Source organism: Plectropomus leopardus, chromosome 20 (assembly GCF_026936395.1).
Source record: "Plectropomus leopardus strain MGB_pleo_1.0 chromosome 20, ASM2693639v1, whole genome shotgun sequence".
NCBI classification, from domain to species: Eukaryota; Metazoa; Chordata; class Actinopteri; order Perciformes; family Serranidae; genus Plectropomus; species Plectropomus leopardus.
This window is the reverse complement of record NC_142195.1, coordinates 15270494-15297418: the sequence shown is the minus strand read 5'-3', so window position 1 is coordinate 15297418 and position 26925 is coordinate 15270494. Positions and strand designations below refer to the sequence as shown.

The 26925-nt window shown below is 38.0% G+C and overlaps 3 protein-coding genes across 5 annotated transcripts; 1 reads left to right on the top strand and 2 right to left on the bottom strand.

Annotated features, from left to right (window-relative positions):
* Nucleotides 1-422: 422 nt before the first annotated feature.
* On the bottom strand, nucleotides 423-5161 carry gal3st1b (galactose-3-O-sulfotransferase 1b). Its single transcript, XM_042508745.2, has 3 exons — nucleotides 4419-5161; nucleotides 3047-3189; nucleotides 423-2970 (listed from the first exon to the last, which is right to left on the bottom strand). The coding sequence occupies exons 2-3, from the start codon at nucleotides 3169-3171 to the stop codon at nucleotides 1830-1832; spliced, it is 1266 nt and encodes a 421-aa protein (XP_042364679.2). The 5' UTR covers nucleotides 3172-3189; nucleotides 4419-5161; the 3' UTR covers nucleotides 423-1829.
* A 620-nt stretch (nucleotides 5162-5781) lies between these two features.
* Nucleotides 5782-17978, bottom strand: prodha (proline dehydrogenase (oxidase) 1a). The gene is made up of 14 exons (XM_042509540.2): nucleotides 17557-17978; nucleotides 17121-17329; nucleotides 14580-14614; nucleotides 13424-13573; nucleotides 13213-13277; nucleotides 12665-12781; nucleotides 12409-12488; nucleotides 12145-12226; nucleotides 11203-11295; nucleotides 10918-11064; nucleotides 9796-9971; nucleotides 9617-9715; nucleotides 9259-9347; nucleotides 5782-7901 (listed from the first exon to the last, which is right to left on the bottom strand). Exons 1-14 carry the CDS (start codon nucleotides 17893-17895, stop codon nucleotides 7711-7713), a joined length of 1872 nt encoding a protein of 623 aa, XP_042365474.1. The 5' UTR covers nucleotides 17896-17978; the 3' UTR covers nucleotides 5782-7710.
* Nucleotides 17979-20525: 2547 nt separating this feature from the next.
* srsf9 (serine and arginine rich splicing factor 9) lies at nucleotides 20526-26519 on the top strand. Of its 3 annotated transcripts, none has more exons than XM_042509627.2 (5): nucleotides 20526-20681; nucleotides 23041-23217; nucleotides 23405-23592; nucleotides 25219-25391; nucleotides 25622-26519. In XM_042509627.2, the coding sequence occupies exons 2-5, from the start codon at nucleotides 23060-23062 to the stop codon at nucleotides 25847-25849; spliced, it is 747 nt and encodes a 248-aa protein (XP_042365561.1). In that variant the 5' UTR covers nucleotides 20526-20681; nucleotides 23041-23059; the 3' UTR covers nucleotides 25850-26519. The 3 variants fall into 3 exon arrangements, with proteins under 3 accessions (XP_042365561.1, XP_042365563.1, XP_042365562.1); XM_042509629.2 differs by having other exon boundaries at nucleotides 20531-20681; nucleotides 23038-23217; XM_042509628.2 differs by having other exon boundaries at nucleotides 20539-20681; nucleotides 23018-23217.
* The last annotated feature ends 406 nt before the right edge of the window (nucleotides 26520-26925 follow it).

Sequence of the window (26925 nt, the reverse complement as noted above, 5' to 3'; positions counted from 1 at the left end):
TATCAACAAATTAAATGAATAACTTGATTAAAGGACATGGAAGGGTTCTAATAGCATGTTTGCGAGCTTTTTCAAATTATATGGTGGATGCATATTTGGTGTCCTTTTCATAGTTAAACAGTTATTTTTATAGGGTTTTTTTCAATTATGTAACTTCAAAAATGCATCTGGTATTAAGCTCAAAGGGAACTCAAATGTCCGAGTAAGCAGACTGATGTCTGTAAGTCAGTGACAATGATAGATTATCTATTTCCAGATTGCTGTATTTGGCCTTTTCAGCCACAAACTCATGCTTCATTTGTCACTCTCTTTACCAGCCTAGTAATTCTTGACCAAGAAAAAGGAAAAATAACACTCTGTGGAGGCATAAATATGCAGTTACATTGCATTTTATTAAATGGTACGTATACATGAATGCGGCTGTAAAGAAATCACCTGAGTGATAAGGCACATTATTTAATGGCTATCTCCATAGTTGGTGGTTAAAAAATAAATAAAAAAATATGTTATAGGTAGCAAAAGCTATTGGCTTATTCTGAGACTAAATAATTACATAACAGTGTAAGGAGCACCGACAACAGCTCGTTGTTGCTTAATCTGTATAACAACAAAAAAATGTATGACAAATGAGTAAAAATATTACAATTATAATAAATACAACTTGTGTATATATAGCATATTTCCAAGTAAGTTTTCAAAAACCATATTTACAAAAATAGATTTCAGTTTAAACAGTAACCTTTGTACATCATTTATATAAAAAACCTTTGATAATTCTCATGCACACAGTACTCTTCATAAAGTCTCTCCAACGTGCTACCATGTGGCCTGCTTCATTAGTACATGTATAATACGTACTTTTTAGCCCCAGGGTGACATACTTTTGCTTTTTTAAGATAATTTAATAGTTAAACTAAAATTGTCTGCTGACTCAAGTCTATGAAACTCTTTTTTTAGATTAACCTGCATGTGTAACTTGGTGCTAAAGATCCAAGACTATTGATTTTAAGGACGGCTTGTACTAGTAAAGTCAGCCAACAGTAGTAGGTCCTGTAATCTGCGAACAGTACCTGTCACCTTTGACCATGTATCCCTAAAAATGAGTTAAAATGTACACACAGAATATATTTTTGCTTTTCATGCCATATCAACTCATTATTGCTGTCAGTGATGCAGATATGTAAACAGTTTCAAGTATAACAGGGTCAGGTGAGGCCATGAACACTCAGTCATTGCATATAATTGCACCTGAGCATCAGGCCTCTAGGTGGCACACTAGAGTTGCCTGTCTCCTAGTAGGAAGTGTACCTTCATCAACATTGCAGCTATCACTGGTTGCTGTCACACCCTGTTTGGATTCCTGTGGGCTCCAAAAAAAATGCTCCAGACACATTTGTTCTTTCAACTGACAATCAAGCAAAAAAACATTGCACAATATCGCTGTAACATGAACTATGTAAACCTTTCCACGGAGGTATCAATTGCAGAGTTGTACTTCTTTAGGTGCATGGAGTCTTACTGTTTATTCCTTATGCCTTAATCAAATGTTAAAAGGGTGTAAACACAATATTGTTATATAGTGTACAGTGTTGAATGATAAAACAGTACAGCACAGCGAGGAGAAAATAAATGGCCGACACATGATGAGTGAAGGTGCCTGAAATAACTGCGGGCTGAATTATGCAACCAAAGTGGGTTCCAGATTCTAGATGACAAATCTAAATTAACAGTACAGATGCATCACTCAGAATAAAACTAAGGTTTGTTGAAACAAGAGGAAAACATTTGTTTCAAGTATGTAAAACAAATTGCTACGTAAATGTTTTAATTCACGTCCAACTAAAAACAGCATCTTTAAACCAGCCCCATAGTGTAGTAAGCCACAGACTTACGCCCAAGTCTGATAGGTATTGTATTTCAGGTGTGAGCATTTTTTCACAGATTGTCCTAAATCTCGGATCAATATTTTTCTTCATGTTGTAACCCAGGATGGAGGACTCTCCAACTGGTTGCCAGGGCAGAAAGCGTCTGTCCTGAATGTTTTGGGCTTCAACTGCACCTCCATCCTCGATACAGACGGCCTTCATCTCATCATTTCTTCTCTTCAGCTCGTTCACCTCCTGTTTCATTCTGTCTCTCCCGTAAGCCTCAACTCTGGCCCAGAAGGTAGCGTTAAAGTGCTGATAGAGTCTCCAGTCAGCTGCGTTCCACTGTAAAGCTTTGGCTCTCAACTCAGAGGTCAGACGGGACACGGATGAACTCTTGCGAGCGTTGAGTTTGAAATACAGAATGTCCTCCATGCTCCAACACAGTTTGTCTTTTAGCAGTATAAGAGACTCCTCAAAATATTCTGCTATAAGAACCAGGTCAAAACGTTTCGATAAGTAATGAATACTGCTCATAATGCGAGGATCATCAGCCTCCAGGTTGTTGTCAAAGCCAAAGTCAAAAAAGAGCAGATTTTTGAGGTAGAATGAGTTGAAAGCCTCTGGGCTGTAGAAAGTCTGAGGGTTGTTTAGAAACTCTGCCAGTTTGTTCTCTCCAGTGATCCTCCATGTGAGAGGAATCGCTCTGTGATAATAATGAAATGACGACTCAAAGAGATCCACCGGGTCGCGTAAGATGGTGATGTACACAGCGTCTAGAGGCAGGAGCTTGGCGACTTCCTGATGGTCGAAGCGCATGTGGTTACAGACAATGTTGAAACAGTCTCCAGGCCTGTAGTCCTTCACCTGGGAGCACAGGAAAGGCGATGGGTAGAAGAAGTCATTGCGTCCATCGGGGAAGGCGAATTTAAGCTTGCGCTTCTCTCCAAATCTGAAGAGGATGTTGAGCATGCTGCTACTGGCAGTTTTATGCGTCTTCATGAACATGATGTTCACTGCGGGGGAGCACTTTTCGCTTTGAGAGCTCTCATTATTCTTCATGAATTTCACCATACTGAGAGGACACGTGTCTTTTTGTGGGCCCCTGTGAATAACATATAAGGTATAAAGTAAACAGCTCAACAGATTTCACTCAATAAAATAATGCTTTAAATTTTTACCTGATCTTTACTTGGGATGGGTTCAACACGCAGTACAGCAGCAACATGATGTTGGTCAACAAAACCCAAACAATAAGCCTCCATGTTACAAGTGTACACTTTTTTCTTTTGATGCCAGACATCATAATCACCCAAGTGGGATCCTGAAAATGAAATTAGAGATGGTGCATGTAAGAAGGATAGTAATAGTAATATAATAATAATGATAATAATAATAATAATAATAATAATAATAATAATAATAATAATAATAATAATAATAACAATAACAAAAACAACAACAATAATGATAATAATAATATCATATAATATATCCTTTTTCCTTTATAATTTGGTGGGGTTTGGACATTGTCAGCTGTTGTGCATGCTCCTTGTGCCTGCAGTTTATCTTTGTTTGTTTGTTTGTTTTTGTTTATTGAATTTAACTTTAAGTTTTCAGACTGAAAAAAGTGGAGGGGTCCAATACTACCTTCTGAGGAAAGTGCACTGGACAGGCCCCTTGTCCCCACCACCCATGGAAGTTTCATCCCTGCACACCTTACTGGATTATTATTGTTAAATTTTATGTTCTCATTCATCCAACGAGCAGCTACACAAAACTCATAAACAGTTTCCCTGCAGCAATCCTTACACACAGGCCAACTAATTACCCCCTGACCTCACTTCATCCCACAATACAGCAGAATAATTATTATGTATTTACACAAAGCCCAGGCCTGACCCATTGAATTAATTCACCCTCTCCAAAAGAGGAGGTTAAACAAAGATCCACATGATGTACTGTAAATTAACTAAAGGGGACGTAGAGAAGAGACAAGACAGATAAGCATGAAAACTGCTGCATCATTCTTTCACTGAAATAAAACACACGCCCCTATGGTTACACTACAAACATGTTTATGGTTCTTAAATTCCCTTCATGGCAAACAGCAGAAATGGAAAGAGACACTTAGAGAAAAATACACTTTGGGTACAAGCATCTTATTGTGAAAATGGCAAAATGTTAAAATAAGTTTCTCTGTTTGACGTCAGACAGATGCTTAGTCTTTGTGGCATGTAGAAAACATGTGTCCCTTTTCCAGCTCTGACTCCTTAGATTAAACACTGATAGTCATCTGTGAAGTCTGTTTGCTACATTTGATGAGAATACCTATCATATATGTCTCAAAGAGTTGCTGCAGTACACAATAAAAGACAAACGGGTTATATCCTGTACATATCCAGCATGTTTTAGCTTGAAATAACAATTCTGATCCATTATCCTACAGAAAATGAAAACGTTTTTTGATTATCAAAACAACAGGGTATAAATGACATGGTAAATCAAATAAGGATTTGTTGTGTAAAAATACAAGTAAAGGGCTTCATTTACCTGCAGATGACAGTATTAGCAGTGTCAGGGTTAGGAGTTGCCGCAAGGTGAAAGAAAACCTTCTGCTGTTCAGTGTGCTGCACACTCCGGTACACACTTACTGAAGTCATATTTCACTGGCTGTGAGAAGAAGTCAGATGTAAATTCTCCTCCCACAAAGGATGAACTGGTTTGTAAAATGGGCTATGACTGAATGGTACATCTCTACATAAAGAGACATTGCTGTTGAGTTTTTAATTATTATGTTTTTTTATTTATTTATTTATTTTTTGTCATTTTAAGCACAAAAAAACTGAATGCCATCTCGTTCTATTAAATTAAAGAGAAGGCGGACATCTCTACAGTGGATATCAACACTGGTCAGCTCACACTCAAACAATCTAGATTTATAAATAGCACTACAGGTAAGAGGAAAACGAAAAGTAGGTGTTTTGAGGGTGAACTGTCTCTTTAAGGTTTGTTAAAAGGAACCCACTGTATTTAAAGTTGTAGTAAGATATTCTTAAATATGGAAGCTAAAAATATATTTCTCTTCAGTATGCAAAAAGCATTTTGGGATGTAATCATGGTAAAATTTTCCCCCAAAATTTTCAATTATTACTTCATAATTGTACCAGTGGCTATTTGCCACGACAATTATATTTCCTCAATACTTGACCAAGTGATTGTGGCAACGTTTAATCATCTCAACCTCAGCAAACAATCAAAGAATGTGTACACACTGCATATTGTGCACTGTTCAAACCCACATCTTAGGCTGCAATAAAGTTGTTTTAATATTGAACATAATAGCTGCATATACCATCTGAGAGCACACTGAGCAGTGTCTGCTCGGTCTCAACACAGCTGTGTTTTTGGGGCTGGCAGACTGTTTGGTCTCCAGACACCTGGACTCAGGTGCTATCCCAACTGCTGTTGACTCTGGCTGAGGCTGAATCATCCCTGATATAGTGGGGTCAAATCGATTTGGTTTCAGTCCACAAGCTTGTGTCTGGCAATGGTTGTAACCGTTGATGTCACTGACATCAGAACACATCAGCGAGGACAACTGCGTCTACGTCACTATGAGAGAAGATAAGGATTGTGTCAATCCAGTAACGCAGTGTTATAGTATAGTTATAGTAAGGACTGCCTACGATGATACAATTAGAGTTTGTATAACATTAAAGCAGCAACAGACAGTGTTAAAATATTATGTCATGATATGCAGCTTTTGAGTTGTGATTATTATTTTTTTGGATAATTTGTGATGTATGATATATATTTGATTTAACCTTTGATGTGCAACATATTTGCAGCTCAGCGCTATATACATAAATGTCCTCTTCCAACACACCCATAGCTGCAACAGAAGTAAACACAATTCTGTTTTGTATGTCAACTGTATTTTATTGTTAATCAATAATTACATATATTTTACAACTGTACAAAATATGATATGCTGATACGGCAGCGATGAGGGGAAAAAAATCAAAATCAATCGAAAAAAAATCATGAAGTGCACTCCACTAAAAGCAATATATCAACTACAATACTTGAAATGACCCTGTGCTACCAGGTTACCTCTCAAAAACTCAGCCTTCCACACTGATGACGGCAGCTTGCATTTTGTAGTATTGTTTTGAAATTTGACTAGACTTGATGTCTTCATGACTCATATCGTATCCGTATGGCAACACTACTGTAGAACCAAAAAAAAAGCATTAGAAATGATGTGACAGCGTAATCGTTTTAAAAAGAGGCAAACTGCAAAAAAGACCAGCTTTATTTTAGACTATTAACTTTTGTCTTGTCAGGAAATACTCATTTAAAAAATAGTTTAATAGTTTAATTTTATGACGTTTACAAAGGTTTAAGAAAATATTAACAGTATTTAGTTCTAGTCCTAAAAACAACATTTCGAATTTCAACTATTGAAAGCAGAGATACCGATGAAATCAGTCTTTTACTACAAAAACAAATTGAGTTCACAGGCAGTTTCTCCTCTAATGTACCTTAAGCATCGGTGCAGTTGTTCTCAAAGTCTTTTAGGTGCAATTTTCCTTGAAAATCACAGCAGTGTTTGTTTTTGGAACATTTTGGAACACAGGGCATAACAGTTCCTGGTTTTCTGCTCTGAACATCTGTCGCTGTCGTTGTCTCTGTTTGATGAGCAGAAAATGCTCTTCATTTCAGACAATTCTGAAGTCAGGGCCATCTGGCACATGTCAAGAATTAAGGCACACTATGTGTGAATGATCCACTGAAATGGATCATATTGAGTCTCTCTTCAGCGTCATACCGCTCAGTAGACAGTGAAACGAGTCTGTTTTGTCAGAGACAAATTGAAGGTTAGCTATTTGCAGTCACTTCCACGTCACAAGTAGTTGACACATTTCCACATATCCGCAGCACATGAACTGGGGTAGTTTACAATAACAAACTGTCTTTTTTTTTTACTTTAAATTGTATCTGCTCTTAGCCCTTCAACGTGCAGGTGTCACGAGAGATCAAAAAGAGCATAATCTGGTTCGTGATGCTGAATTTAAAGCAATCACAATCGCTATGCTGCACAATAACTTGGTAGCTAATTGTTCAAGCAGATTAACACGATGACACATAGTATGACCTATAAATATGCTAAAATAATTTAGTCTCCTCAGAGGAGTGTACAGTTACAATAATAAAACTACATTGAACAGTTGCTGATCGCTTCCAGTTAATGTGAAAACAATCATGAGGCACTTATCAGTGAAAACTAGGTGAGATAAACTCAGCACTAAACAAACACCATGAAAAACACACAGGACATATATTTATATACAAGTAAGCCACCTTTGGTAAAACTATATACACAATATACTTTTCTTGGCCTCTACTGAATAATCTCACTTTGTATATCAGAAACAATCAAAGTCTAGAGGCATACACATTTCCATGAAGCATATAGAATCACAGATGTTAAGTTGATTCTGGGGATTACTATGGCCAATTTTTGAGTTAAAGAAACACATTGTAATAAAGAGAAAAAAATAAATCATCACTTCTTAGTCAGTCTGCATATTTATCTCCATAATGTGCCATAGTGATTGTGTTTTAAAGATTCCTGTTTTAAATTTACTGATAAAATAATTACTGCAAACAATACTACACATTAAATATCTGTCAGTAAAATGGCCAAACTTTCCTCCATATGGTGCAGCCCAACAAGTCAGAGCGGGACATTAATCTTCCTCTACAAAGAGCAGTTAACTGGTAAAGATGGTGGAATGATTACAGACATACTGCGGTTAATATGTTGTGGTCCTGTGATTCAGTAGACAGGCTTGTAGAAAATCTGTCCACCCAGCAGCCTGCGCCTCAGCTCGGTCCACAGCAGGCTGCGCTCTCTCTGCGATCCCTTCATGAAGCCGCGATTCTCTTGAGCCCGACGAGACAGATAAGGAATGACCTCATTGACTGGGCCATATGGAACGTACTTATAGACCGGGAAACCTGCTTGGCCTGTTTTTTAACACAGAGCAAAGAAACACAAATCAATGTCCATTATCTTTACTCCATGTCATCACTTAGGATGTAATGTCCAACATACACGTTAAGCTGACATGAGCTCATCAGGTTAACAGGGGAAAGCTATCAAAATGTACTTGTTTACTCTGGTCTCTTACTCTCTAAAACAAATGGACCAGGTGATTTAAACGCTGAATTAAGGAGTTTCACGTTACAAATCGGTGTTTCTCCTACGCTGTTTGGCACCTGCTAATGTGTGTTCACCTTTTTTTTCTCTGATAACTTAAGATCCAGTTGTTCAGGAGGTTTTTACCATGGCATGAATTATCCGCAGAGGTCTCTACCTCTTCAAAACAAAGGGACCAGGTGAATTAAACAGTTAAAAATACTAAAAAAAAAACATAACTATGATGGCAGACGTGAAAATGTGAATGGCCCTATCTAGAGCCAGTGTTTGGTTTGTCCATTCTAGGCTACTGTATAAACATGGCACTGCAACATGGCAGACTCCCTTTGCAGATACAAACAGCTCATTTTAAGGTAATAAAAACACAACGAATATTATTTTAGGAGAGAAAACATATATACTATATTATATTCAATTTCTGCCAATATATTCCCCTTAATCCTACACACTGGACCTTTAAAACAACTTATTTAAAATGTAGAAATGAATCTATGATAAATAAATGTTGTGTTAAGATAACACTTATATGTAAAAACAGGGTTTGATATCACATATCAAGTGATATGGCAAAGTCAGACAAGGCCTTATGTCACAAGTGGAGGGAACATTAGGGCTGCTACAGCATTAACTATCACTATTCATCTGTTGAAAACCATATTCTTAAAAATTAAAAATGCCCTTCACACTGACATGGGGTTTGAAGAATTACCTCAGGTATTTGTCTTCTGTATCTGTCTTGCATAACATTTAAACAGACTCTTGAAATCATCTTTATCATGCAAAGGGATACTTGTGTGAGTTTTTGCTATACAGAGTAATAAAAAATAGCTATTATGTACACATGCACTGTTTGCTATTTGCTTGTATGTGCACCCTAATCACTTTTTGGGTGGTGACGTGTTTCTGCTCTGACTGATAGCGTGCTGAGCCAAGCTGACATTTCATTAGGTAATAAGGACACTGAGAGTTGTTTGTTCCCAAGATATCAATAGACTGGCCAGACTATTTGTAAGGTCAGTGGCTGCGCGAGTGTTAAAAAGCTGACGTGTGTATGCCGACTACATTTCAGTGGAACCTCTATGGCCATATGACTGTGTGATGTAAGCCTCCACGATTCCATAACTCGCTGTTTACTTTTAGTACCCCGAGCTGAGTGCAACATACCTAGTGGGAAGCTGATCTGGTCACACATGCCAAGCAGCTGTCCAAAGTAAACTTTATTCTCAGTGGGGGAAAGGCCCATCTCATTCATCCTGAAAAAACAGAACAAACCACACACGTTAAACGGCTGTTACGTAAGAGGAGCTGGAGTATCGTATTTAACCATTCATGTGGCAATCGCATTCTGTAAATCCTATAAATGGTTGGTAAAGTCACTAAGCACCACGTCCTGAGCATTCTTTTAAACCTTTAAGATTAATCCTTCATGAATGACAGGTTTAAGCCTTTTGTGCATGTTCAAACAAAATGCACTTAGCGCATTGTGTCTGAAGTTTTCATTCAGGCCTGAGACAAAACGTACTTTTCTAGAGTAAATTTCACAGTGTCCTCGTTGTGAGTTGCGACCATGATATTGGCTTTCCTGCTGTGTTCGATCTCCTCCAGCACATACTCCAAACACCTGCACAAACAACAAATGGTTAGGATTTAGCCATATACTAGCAGAGCCACGAAGTGTTTTGATAATAATTGAAAACGTACTTATGATACATCCTGTTGGTGGCCTCATAGTCTGGGTTTATCGGGTCTTCATAGCCAATCTCTTTGGCTCTGTCTCTCTCTTGGTACATGTAGGCTCCACGAACCAGTTTGGCACCAAAGTACCAGCCCTCACGTCTTGACAGCTCAACATCCACGGTTACATTGTCATAGGCTTCCTAAAAGTATTAAAAAAACACAAAAGCATATTACTAAACTCAAACCATCCTAGGGCAGGGTGCCTCGGTGGGCACAGAAACAAGATTTACATGTGTAAAACAAACATTCCTGAATAGAAAAACATGACATTTCAAGAACTGCTTGTGATATCTCTTAGAGATAGAAACTAGAAACGTTTCCAAATTGTCAGAATCATTGAAAACATACGGCTTCAAGCTTATCAGTTTCTTTTGTCGATGCCTGCATGTTTTTCTGTAGTTGCACAAGCGTCTTGTCTGCTAGAAACTTGCAACAAGTAGTCATGGTCAAAAGTGTGGCTTCATTTCACAAAGAAAGACAATAGCGTTTTAAGTAAGGGTGGAAACATAAGTTATATGCTGAATCCATGTATTTGACCCTCTATGCACAACTGCTGCTGCTTACCAAATGTGCAGCATGTCAGCCACAAAGAGTAAATATCCTATCAAACAAAATGAGTGCTAAACAGGCAGGCTTAGCAGATTTTTTTATATGACTAAGAAAAGTTATATGAATACAAATGCTGCACAAATATTCTTCCATTTTAGATAGTAGAGTGGATAGATTTGGAATCAATAAGGGATTCAATAAAGAATCTGACTGATATGAGAATCGGAAATGGCATTGGTATCAATTAAATGTTATCAATCCTTAATGTCTCCATTTAATGTATTGTTCTCTATGGAGCTCTATGGACAGAGCACAAGAGCGTGCTATAGTACACGAACAAAATATCTGTTCAGGCTTTTCTGTCCTTGTCTGTGATAAAACCAGCACAGCAAAGACACAACCTATTTTTAACTTGACATAAAATGTACCAACAGAATGGACGTAACAAATAATTTTGGTTTCACAGTTGAGACACAGAGAAGGATTTGTAGCTGTAAAACTTGTGATGATGAGATGTAATGACTGATGTGATCTCACCTTGAGGTAACACTGGTATGTGTTAAAAATGATTGGCTTTTCTCTGTTGAACTTCCTCTGCATTTCCAGGGTCAGTCGACTGATAGCTGGCTGGAAGTACGTCTGCTCGGCGTCCACCATTAGTCTCACCCCATTCTCCACAGCATGCTGGGCGCACAGACCAAGAATAGTTACATTTTAAAGGGCTCTGTAACAGACAGCTCAGTAAACGCAATTCATCTCAGGTTTGACTTCTTGGATTTGAGTATTGCTTCATGCAAGTATTTACTAAATGCACATTCTCACCTTGGCCAGAACGTCCACTCTTTGCAGCATTCTCTTCATCTGCCTCTCCTCCTCAGCTGTAAACTTGTTTAACAAAGGCTCCAGATGTCCTGTCTGCAAATCCACACACAAAACATGGACATGCTCTGTATTTGCCTCCAAAGCCATTATGATAAGGAAAACCTGCAAACTTTATCACTATGAATACTAAATTTGTCAGTGTGTGACAGACAAGGCGGAGGTCAGGTGAGTGAGAGTCAGAGCAGCACGAGCACCATTTTCATCCAGCGTCTCTTTCCAAACTGATTGAGTTTCACAACTGACCTCAATACCACTGGCCACATTAGCACGTGCACTATAATTCGACTTACACCAGCTCTGCGGAAATTAAAAGAGCAAGTTCCAAATGATATTATGTTTTTTACCTCATCGGAAAAAATGTTTTCTTGTTGGAAAAAGACATGATATCACGCAGGCAAGTTATCTTGTGGAAAGAGGGTCCATTTCTTCCAAGATTTGTATCAGTTTGTTCTCACAAAAAGTTAATTTAGTCCAAGTTCTCATGGACAAACGAAAACCGTTGTCTCTCATCTATTTTATTAATTTATTTGCATCTCTATCCATTGAATGTATGGTTACACTGATCTGTAAAAATGTAGGGGTCTGAAATGTCGTTCAGGTAGTTTGTGACATATTTCCTTCAGCTAAAACAGGAAAATTATCACAAAAAATGTGTTTCTGCTATTCAGTGCTGTTTCAATTTCAGACACATGCCCTTTAAGCATAATATTAAGGTTGTCTCGGTGTACACATACGATGAGAAATTACCACACTGATATAAACAGAGGACGACATACATGGGCAAAATGTACTGAACTGCGTATTTATGTCTTTTTTCAGGGAAAAAAATACTTATATCCTGTTCAGATTCTGGGCATACCACCAAATATTTACATGACTCACCTCCAGGTTTGGCACCATAAGCAGATTGGAGATTTTTGTTGTGTCATTTATTAGACTGTTCCAGTCCAGCAGATCTATCGTTCTGGCAATGAGATGTGAGAAAATGTATATTAACACGTTAAAATATGTTAACACTCCTTCTTACTAAACAGTGAATCAAGAGGGTCAGGGGCTATGTTGTATGGATGCATATAAAAAAAGTATTATAATAGTATTATACAAAGTATTTGTAGTTATCACTGCAGTAATGAGTGACTGACTCACCCTGACGAACCCAGCTTCTCTCCAGTAAACCAGTTCTCTATGTCATCTTTGGCTCCAACACCCATCTCTGTCAAACTTTCCTACAAAGAAATATTTCAGCTATTAAAAAACATATATTGCAACTTATTTTTTAAACAAAGGACACGGCACCTAAAGTCATGAACATCTTTGAAGCATTTAAACATCATCAGAGGACACCAGTTACGGATAAACATGCATGAACCTGCGTTAAATTTTTGCTGAAGGCAAGACACACCTTGAGTTGTTCCAGCTCCAGCTTTTGTTCCAAAACCATCATGTCAGATTTTCCCTGCTGTGCTGCGAGAAAGTTAAAGAACTGTCTCCATTTCACCAGGACTTCTGAAAACTGGAGCTGTTCAAACACAGAGCAATTCATCAATGCATTTCAGTCATACTGTTATAGGATTACCTGGACACATTTCATACACAGAAACTGCTCACTGTCAGTTGGCATAAAGTTTCCATTTTTGTGTGAGAATGTTAAAAGCGAAAGTTTCTCTGTTGCCTCATTTTCCTGCCACCTTCCTGCAATGCAGAATTCTGGATATTTTATTAGAAATTTAGTGATAAAGCCTAAAACTGTTACAGTTTGTACACAGTGTGAACCTATGACTAGACTAATCAAATGGCAAAACCATAAAGAAAAAAATAAATGGCGTTTTACCCTATCATAAACCATGTGTGATTTGTAGTGTTTGATCTAGTGGCACTGTTATTGCCAATTACACTGTTATCTAAATTCTGTAACTTCCATTAATATTAAAAACATAAAGAAACACATACAAGGAACTGTGGGCGTCCCAGAGCAGTCATTTTGATGGCAGAAAATCCGTCTGCTGAGGCTCCCCCTGAAATTAATAACATATTATACATCTGTCAGTTTGTAAAATTTTCCACCCAGACACAATACATTGTGTCTGCACAGCCATTCCAGTAATAGCCAAACAAAGTTATTGTGTTTCTTGATTTATTCCTTTTAAACTTTAGTACTTACCAGAGGCTCTGATGCAGTTTATAAATGTCTCCATTTGGTTGTCACATTTGTTCTCGTCTGCATAGAAGTAGGTACGAGCACTAATAACCCCTCCACGTCTGTCTCCGAACTGCCGATGAGCCTTGTACTTCTTCTCACGATGATCCGCACCTGGAGTGAAAAAAAGAAAATATTAGCTGCTTAACACGTAAAAAGTTTTCATCACCAACTCAAAGCTTTTTTTCCCCTCTACATATTTTTGGTATTTTGAACTACTAATAATTTGTAGCTCACCACGAGTTAAAAATCTCCATTATCTTTTTTATCTACGAGATAATTTATAATATTCAGAAATTTCAGGAAAAACACAATACATTTCTGGAGACAATATGAACAATTTAAAGTTATTAAAAGTAGTTTCTTTTTGTTGGCATAATCAAAAGAATTGTTTCAGTCCTACAAGCTTTAGTGCTGCACATGTATTTATTGACGCCATAATAAATGTATCACATGCAAAATGGTTTATGGGAACATTCACAGTTAATTAACCATTATTTTAGAAATGAGTAAGTTTTCTGTCTAAACATGTATCTCACCATGAGTAACCAGGTAGCACTGCTGCTGTTACTGATATTACTTCCAGAGAGAGTAATACTAAGAATATGTATTTTAAGAGATGACGGCTTGTAACTGATGAATTGACATTTATCATCACATCAGACTTCAAAGTAAGACCAGAGAAAGTACGTCAGCTGAGTAACATGAACCAAATGTCTTCTCGTGTCCTCACTGCACGGGACATTTCAGACTGTACTAAATCCAGATATAACCAGTACTCTCCAGGCTACACCACATGACCATATGGCTAGACACACCAACACCTGACACTTGACTAGACTTTTGCTGTATTCAGGTCAAGCTGATGCAGCTGAAAGCTAACCAGTAAAACAGTCTATCCAGCTGCCTGCCTGCCTGTCTTGCAGACTGTTAATGAGTCAATGAAGCATGCAGTGGCTAGTTGTGAAACATGTTTGATAACTTAACGGTTGCAATACATTACATACAATAAATCTGTTATTTTATATATATATATATATATATATATATATATATATATATATATATATATATATATATATATATATATATATATATATATATATATATGTATACAAACCTGGGCTTTCTTTCTCCGCTTCAGAAACGCATGAACTGAAAAAGAAGAGACCGACATCAGAACAGAACAGCAAAAAAAAGGCGGCATCTGCTTGAAATCATTGATTTATCTAATCAACAAGTGAAAAAGATATTATCGAATCTCTATTTTCTTTATTATCACTTTCTCATGCACTATTGTTTGAAATCAGTAAACCCTTTAAAACCCAAGCAAAGTTGCTGGATTTCTTAAAAAAAAAAACACGGAAAGACAATGAGACACTTAATAAGTTCCCTAAAAATGTACAATAAAGTTGTAAAAATACAAGAAAATTGCATGAAAATTAGCACAAAAAAGGAAGATAGCAAAGTCAAAAATGTGCCTCCAAAAGGGTGCTTAAAAATAATAATAATTCTGTAACATACATTTAAATACGTAATATTAATTGTAACTAGTTTTAATTTTCCTCCGGCTTTTAAAAAATAATTTTCTAATTTCTTGCAATTTTGGGGACATTTCTTGCCAGGTTGCTCATTGGGTTTGTTGCCCATGTTTTCAAAAGAAATCAGACCAGTTTGCTCTGGGTTTAAAGGTTTTAATCCTTGTGAAATGCGTCTGAACACAGCACAAGAACACTGTTGTCAATCCAGGTTTCAAAGGGTTAATTAACCTGATGGTATGCAAATGGTAAACATGGGAAGGAAAACTGTTTTCATGGGTAAACAAGAAAAGTTTGAATGTTCAGGAAAGGCAAACACATTTAAACCAGTTTTTCAGAGACCGCTTGATGCAGTTTGGATAGACGTGTTGTGACATGAGAGATGCATCAGGGGACAAACTGCTGGGTTCACTGTGTTATCTTCATCATAGACCTAACACTCTCTTCTCGATAATGATCACTGGATCCCACACAAAAATATGTTTTCATTCAGTTTGCCGTGTGTATGTTTCCTGCTCAGTGAGATAATCCTTGTTTCAAAAATAATCTCATTTCCTCCTCAGAACATTACATAACACTTCCGTGTGTGTGAAAGCCCCATGAAAGGATCTGGCACATAACAGATGTAGCACATTACTCTACAAGGCTGGCAACGTTTTCAGGTGGCACATCCCCCCAGTCTGAATAACCAGCTCAACCAATCAGAGGGGAGGAGTTGGTCCTAGCCAACCAATAGCAGACAGGCACTGCTTGTGCTTCTGGAGGTTAAATACTGTATGTTTACAGTCTGTTTGTGTAAAGGAAACATACTGTGCAATGCGTGACTCATGATAATTTGATAAGAAACATGACGAAAGCCACACCTGAAGTGATAAGATAAGAATGAATAATATCAATATATCGTTTATTGGACTGTTGTAATGTAAATTAAGAAGTCACACTGTAATTTGCAGGGGGACAATGTATAATAAAGACACTGGTGAAAACAAAAAATAATAAATAAGTATTAAACTAGGGTGGGCTGGCCAGGTCAGACTTTTAACCTGTATTTCAAATATCAGAGCCATTTATTTTGAACTGGTAAATTTCCCTTAACAAGCATACAGCTCTATCTTGGTTGGTTTAACCCTTTGAAACCTGGATCAACATGTGTTTTCTTGTGCTGCGTTCAGACACTTTTCACAAGCTATTTAAAAAAGTTTAAAATTTTTGCAAAAAGTGACAAGAAAATGACTTGAAAATGGGAGTATTTAAAAATTATTAAAAACAAGGTAAAAATGTCCAAAAAATGATATTTATAATTAATATAATAATATAATATTAATATAAAATGTATATATTTTTCTCCATCACCTTTAGGGGTCTTTTTCTTTCTTTATTTGTTCTGTTTTGTTTACTTTTCTTTCTTATAACTTTTTTTTCTTTTTTTTACAAATTGCTGGCTAATTTTTGGGAAATGTCTTGTTAAGTTGCTAATTTCCTTTTGCCTGTGTTTTTGAAAGAAATCAAACCAAATTGTGCAGGTTTTTAACGGTTAACAACCCATTTAGGGGGCCATGGGAAAAATATTATGTGCTCCACAATCACAGAGCCAGAGATAATGTGTACAATAACATGCAAAAAAGCATCTAAAATACTTTGTTGTAAAGACAATAACAAAAATTAAGTTTCATTATACTTTGTTTTTTTTACTATAATATAACTCAAAGCAGATTATTACAATGATTCCACAATAAAGGTATTATTATTGTAAATGTGTTCATTGCAATAATTTGTCATGGCTCTTCCCAGTGTGCAGCTCCTATTACAACCATGCGTGCAGAGGGGTGGGAGCAGGTGTTCCCTCTTTAAATGGCCTCTCCCAGTTTCACAAGTTTTTTTATTTATTTTGCGTTGTCTTCAATAAAGCATGGGCTGGGCTGTGGAGCAAGTGATACTGCGCTAAACAAATAAACTTTACTCAGGTATGTTGCAAAACTTGCAAACGGCTGATCATCCAGTGCACATTTATTAAAGCCAAAACTGATTAATGGTGCTTGGTTTATAACATCTGCACATTTCATAGTGAGCCAAAGCTCTTAAAGCTCCATTCATTGTCATTTTTATATGTAAACATTACTTACTCCATTTCCTTCTTTTCTGCCTCCTCTTGTGTCAAATCCTCCTCAACACTGTAGTCCAAAACTGCCCCCACTCCAAAGGCTTGATTCTTCTGGATCAATGGTTTGATGGAGTTGTGGTCTTCACCGGCCACAAACTGACCATAGAAGGTCATCTTCATCAACTTTTCAAACATCCACTGACCAAACAACTTCTTACTCAGATCCATCAACTGAAAACATAACAATGACAACAAGTTATTGTGTCTCCGTAGTTATTATTTAGTGCCATTATCATAACATAATTTTACTTGCATCTTACAACACATTCTTACATCATTTTGCTTGCCTAGTTACTTAATTATTACGCAGTTATAGGCTGAATTTACAATTTGACTCATTAAATACTGAAAAAAAATGAATGTTCTTGATCAAAAAACATTTTAAAAAATCCACTCACCTCTTTGTTCTTTTCAACGAGGAAGTCAAATGTACAAAGCTTGAAGACCAGCAGACTTCGCAGCAGTTCAATGTTACCTTTGCTTTTGTAGGCTTCCTCCGTGTTGTCGAAGTCAATGTGGATTTTATGTAACTGCGTGTTTTTCACATTTTTGGTTTCGCTTATGAGTTCAACCGGCACAGCCTCCACCACGGTGCATCCATCTATCTGCTGCTCTTTCTCCTCCTGGCTCTTGGTGGATGCCACTGTTGATCGGCATCTTGCAGGTGATATACGTATTTTCCCAAAATTGCCCGGGTTCGCCCTAATAAAAGCGGATACAAACTTTGTGTAGGACATGCTGGTTCTTGAAGCAAACAGCCCACGAACGACAAGGGGCTCCGAGTCTTGAAGTTGCTATGATGGTTGAGTAGTGAACGCGCGCGCTGTGAAGTCTCATTTAAACGCATCGCGCGGAGGGGGGCGGTGCTTCATGTGTTATATCACGTTCACTGGCATCACGCGCGTACACATGCGTCCAACACCCTCTACGGTATTTGTCATAGTTTTTGATGCCATCCCAGCAGGCACCCTAATGCTTCTAAATATAATAAGAGCTTAACTTTGTGTGTTTGGTTGTGTGCAGGTGCGCACACGTATGCATGCGCGCATATCTCTTCTCCTCTTTGCCTTTTGGGGTAGAGTAAGTCAGATGGTCCAAAACCCAGCACCTAGTGATTATCTAGCACTGACAAAGTTGTGTGATGTTGTATGTTGATTGTCATCGTAAGTAGTGATACTGAGATTGTTGAATCTCAGATGCTGAGATCGCTATTGGTTATTACTTTGGTTTCCAAAAAAAAAAAAAGGGGGGGGGCTGTACGGCACTCCTTCTGCCACTAGACGGCAATACCTGTGACCAATCACGCCTGAAGCACTTTTTGCACTTACTAAGGGTTTTTTCCTTATATCTCAATTCTTGCTTGTGTTGGATAAAAGCGTCTGCTAAATGAAACTGTAGAATTGTAGAATATTATTTCATATATTATATATTTCATATATGAATATGCGTGTATGTGTAGGCTCTGCGGGTAGATTGGTGGGATCCATATATGCATGTGTATGCACATGTGTAGGTATACGTTTGTATATGGTGTGTAGGCTATGTTTGTATGTATGTGAGTCTGTGTGTAAATATGTGAGTGTATATATGTGTGTGTGTGTGTGTGTATTAGAGATGAAGTTCACGAATTAATTAACTGATTAGCTGAGAAGGCTTGGGAAATAATAAGTTAATACTTCCTCCTACTACTTTTCGAACATGTAAGATGCAATTTCTTGTTGCCTATTTGAAACTATTCTGAGTTTTTTGTAGAGGTTATCATCCATTTTTAAATATTTTTTTTCCATTTTGTTCCATTTTTATCTTTTCATTTTGTTTGTCTTACATGTTTGAAATAATTTTGGCCAGAATCTGTTCATCCAAACATATTTCATTGCAGATTTTTCATTTTGTTTTGAGGATGTTTTCTTTGGTGTGTATTATTTTGGGATGAACAATATAAGAAAATGTTTTTATTTTTACTAGCTAAATACCATAATAAATATATATGTTTACATGTTTTTATGGTTGCAGCATTTCATCACATAAATATTCTACATGTTTTGTGCATAATCTACAATAATTGTTCTCAAGCAGGGATGGAGTTTCAGGCTGTCCCCAGAAAAATGGGAAATATTTTAATATCTATTTAATTGATTACAAGTGAACCCAATGTGAGTATGAGTAATAAGACTGACAAGATCAGAGGTTTCACTTCCTCCATCTCCACTGACAACTACAGCCTGTAGCATTCTGGTCTCAATCAGATTGACCAGATCTAACAACCAAAATCTTTTCTAGGTTCCTGACACAAAATCGTATCAGATGTGGGCCTCTGACCTAATGAGTATCTATTTATGGGCCCTTTGTTCGAAAAAGGTTGAGAACTGATCTAACCCAGCCGGAGGCAAAAATGAGCGTTAGGCTACATCTTTAACAAAAAGCCTTTATCACAGGTTTGCATTGGATTGCATTATTTCCACTCTGAGTTGTAAGTGTAGGTGTCCACGGTATGTCTCCCCCTGTAATTCTGTCCATCCTAGTTGATCTTTTGTTGCATCTTTCAGCTGGCACAGACTGTTACCCTTCTCCCGATATTTGTATATGATAAGCATGTGGTTCTCATAAAAGTGACACTGTCCTGCCTTATACAGATGTGTGTTTTTTGCTGTTTGGAAATGCTTATTAAATCAATTTAGCAATGTAATAATTTCAAAAAAACATGTAATTAAGTTTTTACTGGTAATTGCCATTATGAATTGAGCATTTCTTGATTTAGTGAGCAGATTCCCATTTCCTTATTAGAGCACATCTAATTGTCACAGAGTGGCAATGGCTTGAAGAAAGTATTATGTAATTGGTTTCGTAACAAACCACCCAGAGACCTCATCCGTGAAACTTTAGAGAACCAACCAGAACAGGATGGAGCCAGCACAGAGGCGAAGTCAAAGACCAGAGGGAATTGGGAGAGAAAATGTGATTGTGCAAAAAAATGAAAAGAGCATGAAGCGTCAAGCATTTTAAGTGGAGAGGAAGCATAATAATAAAATGAAGTCATGACTGACAGGCTACATTGACTGATAGAGACACTGACACTGCAGATACACCACATGCTATTGGAATATCAGTGTTTGTTTGTTTGTTTGTTTGCTTGTTTTTTTTTACCTAATAGAGTTACTGTGGGTGCTATGGTGGGTGATTAGTATGCTGCAGCAACTGCTCTGGTGGCTCATTAAAACGAGGGAGGTATAACATGCTGAATAGTCTCCAGTTTTTACAACGTTCAACTCTTTTGGATAAACTGAAAATCTCCTTGGTTTTTGGCATTAGTGGGAGTTGGAATATGCCAAAGGCCAGTAACATGTTCCTTTTCTTTCCGGTAGGAGGCAGCAATGCATCAACCCTCACTGCAGTCTGCCGGAAAGATGAAGTAGAAGAAGAGACAGAGCTGCTTGCTAATGTTGCTAACTAACACGGAAGCAGTACAGCGTGTTCACTATTAACATTGAATCTGCTAAAGAAGGCACCTTTACTTGTTTACAAGGTAATCACACTTTTGGTGATTTAAGTTTTGTTTACTGAATGCATTTAATGTGCGCTACACAATTATCTCTATTTCCCAGTACGAGAAATATTGGAGCATGTTAGCATGAAAGGACGCTAGTTAGCCTGACTAGCTGACCTTACGTTATCAACAAAGAGACTGATCTGTTATTGTAATCACTGGACTACCAAATGTCTTATGTTGGCGTTAACTTTCAATCTACAAATGTGAAGTTGAATCCTCTGATTGCACTGATTTCTGTTGCACACTTGTTTATTAAGGGTGTAATGTTACGGTGGATAAACTGTTTTTAAAGTATGAAACCAAGGCTAGCTAAAGTTAGCAGGGCAGCTGCGGGCTAATATAGTTAGCCTCAGCTACACCGTGTGATACGAGGGCATAACAGTTAATGCTTGGCAACCATCCTGTTGCCTGATACAACTGGAAAAACGACTGTGTTTACTATGATCTCTCAAGATTTCGCTTATGGTATCATTAAAATCAGTTAAAGACTCAGTTATTGGCGGAAAGACACCTAACAGCTCTGGTGGGTTCACCCACGGTTGTATTATATGTGAGTTTCAGGGCACAGGAAACGTAATGTTATTTTTAGTCTGTGGTTATATAAGGGAAATACCCTTCAATCAAACTATTGCCATCGCGCTTCTACCTCATTTAACTTTATTACTATAAATTAAGCCGTTATCTACCATAATAATCTGTTCAGAAAAATAAAAACACCTGCAAATTGTATTGCGAATCCACAAATCAGCTCTGACATTTGTTATGGTTAAATTCTTAATTTATTAGGGACTTTATAAGTGGTGTGTTGATTAAAATCTTTATATGATGAGTATTGTGGTAAAATATATATTGAGATGTAATGTGAATTAATATTTTTTATAAACTGCTAATCATGTCCTTAAAGGTAAACTTTGTCAGCATCTGCTGTATCTAATAAGATCAAGTTTCATTGTTTATCTTACTTCAACTTTTTCATTGCAGCTTATTTTATTATGTTAAAAACATGGATTTTATGTTTCTAGTACGCTACGAAAAAGATTAATTTGTATATGTAGTATTAGAGTTTTCTAAAATAAAATAATCAATAAATGCCATCCATGCCATCAAAAGTGATATTGACACTAAAAAATGTCACAATACTATGCTGTATTGATTATTTCCCCCCATGCCTAATGGTTATACAAGAGAAATGTTGTTGAATCATTGGGAATTGCCATTGTAGGGTTACCACAATTTACATCAATATTAAAAATGTTCCCAATGTTCACTACATTAAATTGTCCAGAAAAATTAAAAACACCTGCAAATTGTATTGCAATTTCAAAGATCAGCTCTGAAATTTATTATTGTTAAAATCTGAATTTGTTAAGGACAATATCAGTGGTGTGTTGAGTAAAATCTGTAGTTACATGTTAGGCTTTGAGGTGGGGATCGGCAGAGGTCCCATGATCAATTAATTTAATTTGTGTTTGTTATATAAATCATTTATTTAATAGAAAACATAGACGCTTGGCATTGGTGTATTGATACGATATTGCCACACAAAAGTATTGCGATACTATGCTGTTTCGACCCCCCCCCCCACTCTTAGTTAGGCTGCAGTTTGATGTTGCATTGCATTGTACATTTTGTAAATGGGGTCTGCAAGAAAGAAAAATAAAATATAACTCCTTCACTAGTACTACAATGAATGTAGATGCGTCCAAATGGGACACACAGGGTTAATGAGTATGGAAACAATGTAAATCATTTGCTATGGTCTTTTCAGTCATCAGATCTCAATTCAGCTGACAAGCTATGGGACATGAGTTTTTCCGTTAATTCATAACCCATCTGTACATATCGATGTCCAAACACACGGACACACACACACACAAACACACACACACAGATCTATGGAAGGAAGCTAAGTGTATTTAGGCAGGTGAAAGTGTCAAGGTTTATTTTGCCAGCAGATTTTCTCCACACTGTGCACAATTTCACGCAGTATAATGCTGTAAATATTTATTAAGGTTGTTTGACATTCATTACCCCCAAGTTTTAAAGCTTTCAGGCTTGGATCCAAGGGCCTGTGCCATTTGTCTTGAACTCATCATTTACTTCTATCATGTCTGCATCCCTGGTTTTATTTTTGTCTAAATTAAGGGATTGGAGGCGTATGGACTAAGTTTCGGATTGGAACTAGGATTAGGATAAGGACTACTTCTTCAGCTCTATGTGACAGCAAGAAGTGATCTTAAGGCAGAAGAAAGGACTGGAGCACACTGATCAATTTACAGCCTTTAATAGTGCAAACAGACTAACGTCCACAGGTGCCCTCATTCTGTGTCAGCAGTTCAGCTCACTCCACCACCATGTCGGATGGCCGGATCTATGTTGGGAATCTTCCTGTGGATGTCCAGGAGAGAGACATTGAGGATCTCTTCTACAAATATGGAAAAATCCGTGACATTGAATTGAAGAACAATAGAGGCACTATTCCTTTTGCCTTCGTCCGTTTTGAAGACCCACGGTGAGTTTTAGGGGTGGTCTTTGGCAAGTTGAATCAAATTCCCCTTGGTGGATACCTTAAGTTTTATGGTATAATACCGTCTACAGTGACTGGCAGCAGGAAATGGATGGAGACGGCATTTCCAGGTCAATGTCCGCTAGTGAATCAAGCGTACTTTGGTAAGGGGTTCTTTGCTCTCTTCTCTTAGGGATGCAGATGATGCCGTCTATGGAAGGAATGGATATGGATATGGAGACTCCAAGCTGCGTGTGGAGTATCCTCGATCCTCTGGTTCTAAATTTGGTCCTATGGGGGGCGGCGGTGGTGGAGGAGGAGGACCTAGGGGAAGATTTGGACCCCCAACTCGAAGATCTGATTTCCGTGTCATAGTGTCTGGTAGGTGGACGTCATGAGTCATAGCCACTTCATATTTCTCTCACTTACACGGCATCCTGGAGCTCAAAGAGATTGGTAAGAGTCATAGGCAGCCATGTTTCTCTCTCTCTCTCTCTCTCATGGAAGCCTGGAGGACAAGGGGACTAGTAAAGGACATCATGAGTTGTAGGCAGATATGTTTCTCTCCTCTATGGCGGACTGGAGGACAAGGGGCAAAGGGACTAGCAGAGGACATCATGAGTCGTAGGCACTTATGTTTTTCTGTCATGGCTGATTGGAGGAAAAGGGAAATAGGAAAGGACACCATGATTCGTAGGCAGATATGTTTCTCTTCTTCATGACGGATTGGAAGACAAAGGGCAAGGGGATTAGTAAAGGACGTCATGAGTCGTGGGCACTTATGTGTCTTTGTCATGGCGGACTGGAGGACAAGGGGATAAGTAAGGGATGCCATGAGTCATAGGCAGGTATTTTTCTCTCCTTCATGGCATACTGGAGGACAAGTGGACTAGTAGAGGACGTCATGAACCATAGACAGACCCGTTTCTCTCTCTCGTGGCGGACTGAAGGACAAGGGAACTACTAAAGGATGTCATCAGTCGTAGACAGATATGTTTCTCTCCTTCATGGCGGACAAGGGGCAAGGGGACTGGTAGAGGATGTCACGAGTCGTAGGGGCACGTTTCTCCTTCTCATGGTGGACTGGAGGACAAGTGGACTAGAAAAGGATGTCATGAGTTGTAGGCAGATATGTTTCTCTCCCTTATGTTGGACTGGGGAACTAGGAGAGGACGTTGTGAGTCGCAGGCACATGTCTCTCCCTTTCATGGCGGACTGGAGGACAAGGGGACTAGTAAACAATGCCACAAGTCGTAGGCAGATATGTTTCTCTCTCTCTCAAGGAGGACTGGAGGACAAGTGGACTAGTAAAGGACATCATGAGTCATAGACAGATATGTTCCTCTTCGTCATGGTCGTCAAGTGAAGTTAAACTTTATTTGTAGAGCACATTTAAAACAACTGCAGTTGATCAAAGTGCTTTACAGTCATAAAAAACAAAACAAGGGACAAGAGTTATAGTAGAGGACGTCATTAATCGTACACATGGCGGACTGGAGGTCAAGGGGACTAAGTGGAAAAGGTCAAGTCAGCTCCTTAAGTCATGAAAACCGAAACAGTAAACTGGAGCCATTCATGTTGGCTGAATAATCCCAAACCTCGACTATAGTGACTGGTAGGTGTTATTTTGTCATTGTATATCGTTATGTATTTGTTGTATGCTTTATTTATCCCGTGTTTAAACAAGCTGTAGATTTGACTCCTGAAGTCTAAGGTTTATATGGTTACCTGACTTCAGCGGTCATACTAGAGCAGATTTCTGGATTGTGGTCTAAAATATTGGGGTTCACTAAGAAACGGATCCAATAATTTCTTTTTAGCTTTTAAATTTCAAATAGTGTTTAGCACATACTTCATAAAAATCCCTTAAAATCTATTAGTAACAGTGCTGTTTAATTTAAAAGGGTTTAAAATTTGGGCAAAGGATGAACTTTTTCCTGCAATGATTTGAAAGTATTACATAATAAGGAAGGAAGTAAATTCACATTTATCTTATTCCCATTCCAGGGTTACCGCCAACTGGGAGCTGGCAGGATCTTAAGGATCATATGCGCGAGGCAGGAGATGTCTGTTTTGCAGATGTGCAGCGTGACGGAGAGGGCGTGGTTGAATTCCTCCGTAGAGAGGACATGGAGTACGCATTGCGTAGACTGGATCGGACCGAGTTCCGTTCACATCAAGTGAGTTCCAGCGCTGATGAGATTTAATTGTCCCTTATCCTTCAGATAGTGAAGCGGGTTTTGTTTTCTTAGGATGGCGTAGGCAAGACACGCTCTACTCTGCCTCTGATTGCTTACCCTAACCGGTAGCCTGTCAGGAGAGAGTTGAGTTGGTCACGCCTCCGTCACCCAAGGACAAAAAGATTGGCACTGGTGAAAGGAGCAAATGGTGAACATTTTTGTCTTTCTAGGGCGAGACTGCTTACATTCGTGTCTATGAAGAGAGGGGCACTCCCAACTGGAATCGGTCGCGTTCCCGCTCCAGATCCAGGGGTCGCTATTCACCTCCCTACCATAACAGAGGATCTCCCCCTCCTCGCTACCAATCGCCTCCACGCCATGCCATGTCGCGCCATAGTCCACCCCCAAGGAGGCACCCTCCACAGCACCATAGCCCACCGCCGCGTCATTACCGGTAGAAAGGATCGCCATTCACAGAGGTATTGGGGAAAATGTTTTGTAATTCTACTTTTTATTTTTGTTTTATTTTTTAACCCCAGGCCTCCTCATAGGAAACATCATTATTTCTTGCAACATACATTCCATAGTCATGATCACCCGAACACCCTGCTCCTCCCCACAGCCTTAAGGATGTTTTTTCTTTGTTCTGTAAACACCCATATGTGTTATCTGGAATCCGAATTTTCTTTTTCAGCAAAGTAATTGTATTTGACATATTGGAGGTTTCTTTTATAAAGAAATCCTGGGTTGTGATGTCAAACCTTGACAGAAATTACATTTATTGTCAAAAACAAATAACACAATTCTGCAGCCACCAGACTTAAAGTCCTACTGCTTCTGAAATTCTTGACAAGATTTTTTTTTCTGTGTGTCGCATTTCTGTAGCTTTAAGTATGAAGTATTTGCCAATCTGAGAACCTGTGAATCTGATCAGTATCCTACTCTGATTCGAAACATGTAAAATTTGTGAGCCTTTTTAGAGTAGTGACACGTTTACTGTGAGCCTCACCTGTCGGATTATTTTTTAATGTGTGAACCTCTGACCGAGTTGGCCTGTAGGTGGGCTATAATTTGTATGCATCTCTAATGTTTTGTTTTTTTTCTTTACCAATAAAATGAAAACTTTTACTGGTCGATTCAGTCCTTGTTGTAAAACTTGGCACATCTAGTAAGCTGTAGAATATGCCTTTTTCATAGCAGACATTTTGACTTATCAAGTAGAAAAAGCATGCATGAGGCCTGAAACAGATAATGTTAGTTGTACTTTTCTTCTTCTTCCAATCAGGAAATAAACAAAACTTTGCATATGGGTCCTATGCCAAACGTCCTCAACACGCATTGTGGGCTGGCACTTCAGAAACTTTCTGAATGTTAAAACTCAAAAAAAAGAAAAAAGAAAAGAAAATTAATTAATTCAAAAACAAAACTAATTTAACTGATTGCAAACATAATCAAAATCTTAGTGTGAACAGCTACTGCAAATTGTTTTGGTGTCATAGTAGAAGTAATGTGATACAATTAATAAATGAATCAC

Excerpts from the sequence above, each read along its gene's own strand:
- srsf9 (XM_042509627.2), top strand. The coding sequence starts at position 23,060 with ATGTCGGATGGCCGGATCTATGTTGGGAATCTTCCTGTGGATGTCCAG. Across the intron at positions 23,593-25,218 it reads TTTCCGTGTCATAGTGTCTG|GGTTACCGCCAACTGGGAGC; the intron begins GTAGGTGGACGT and ends TTCCCATTCCAG. Across the intron at positions 25,392-25,621 it reads CCGAGTTCCGTTCACATCAA|GGCGAGACTGCTTACATTCG; the intron begins GTGAGTTCCAGC and ends TTGTCTTTCTAG.
- gal3st1b (XM_042508745.2), bottom strand. The coding sequence starts at position 3,171 with ATGATGTCTGGCATCAAAAGAAAAAAGTGTACACTTGTAACATGGAGG. Across the intron at positions 2,971-3,046 it reads CCATCCCAAGTAAAGATCAG|GGGCCCACAAAAAGACACGT; the intron begins GTAAAAATTTAA and ends TGTTATTCACAG.
- prodha (XM_042509540.2), bottom strand. The coding sequence starts at position 17,895 with ATGTCCTACACAAAGTTTGTATCCGCTTTTATTAGGGCGAACCCGGGC. Across the intron at positions 11,296-12,144 it reads TTATGGTGCCAAACCTGGAG|ACAGGACATCTGGAGCCTTT; the intron begins GTGAGTCATGTA and ends GTGGATTTGCAG. Across the intron at positions 9,716-9,795 it reads ACCAACAGGATGTATCATAA|GTGTTTGGAGTATGTGCTGG; the intron begins GTACGTTTTCAA and ends TTGTTTGTGCAG.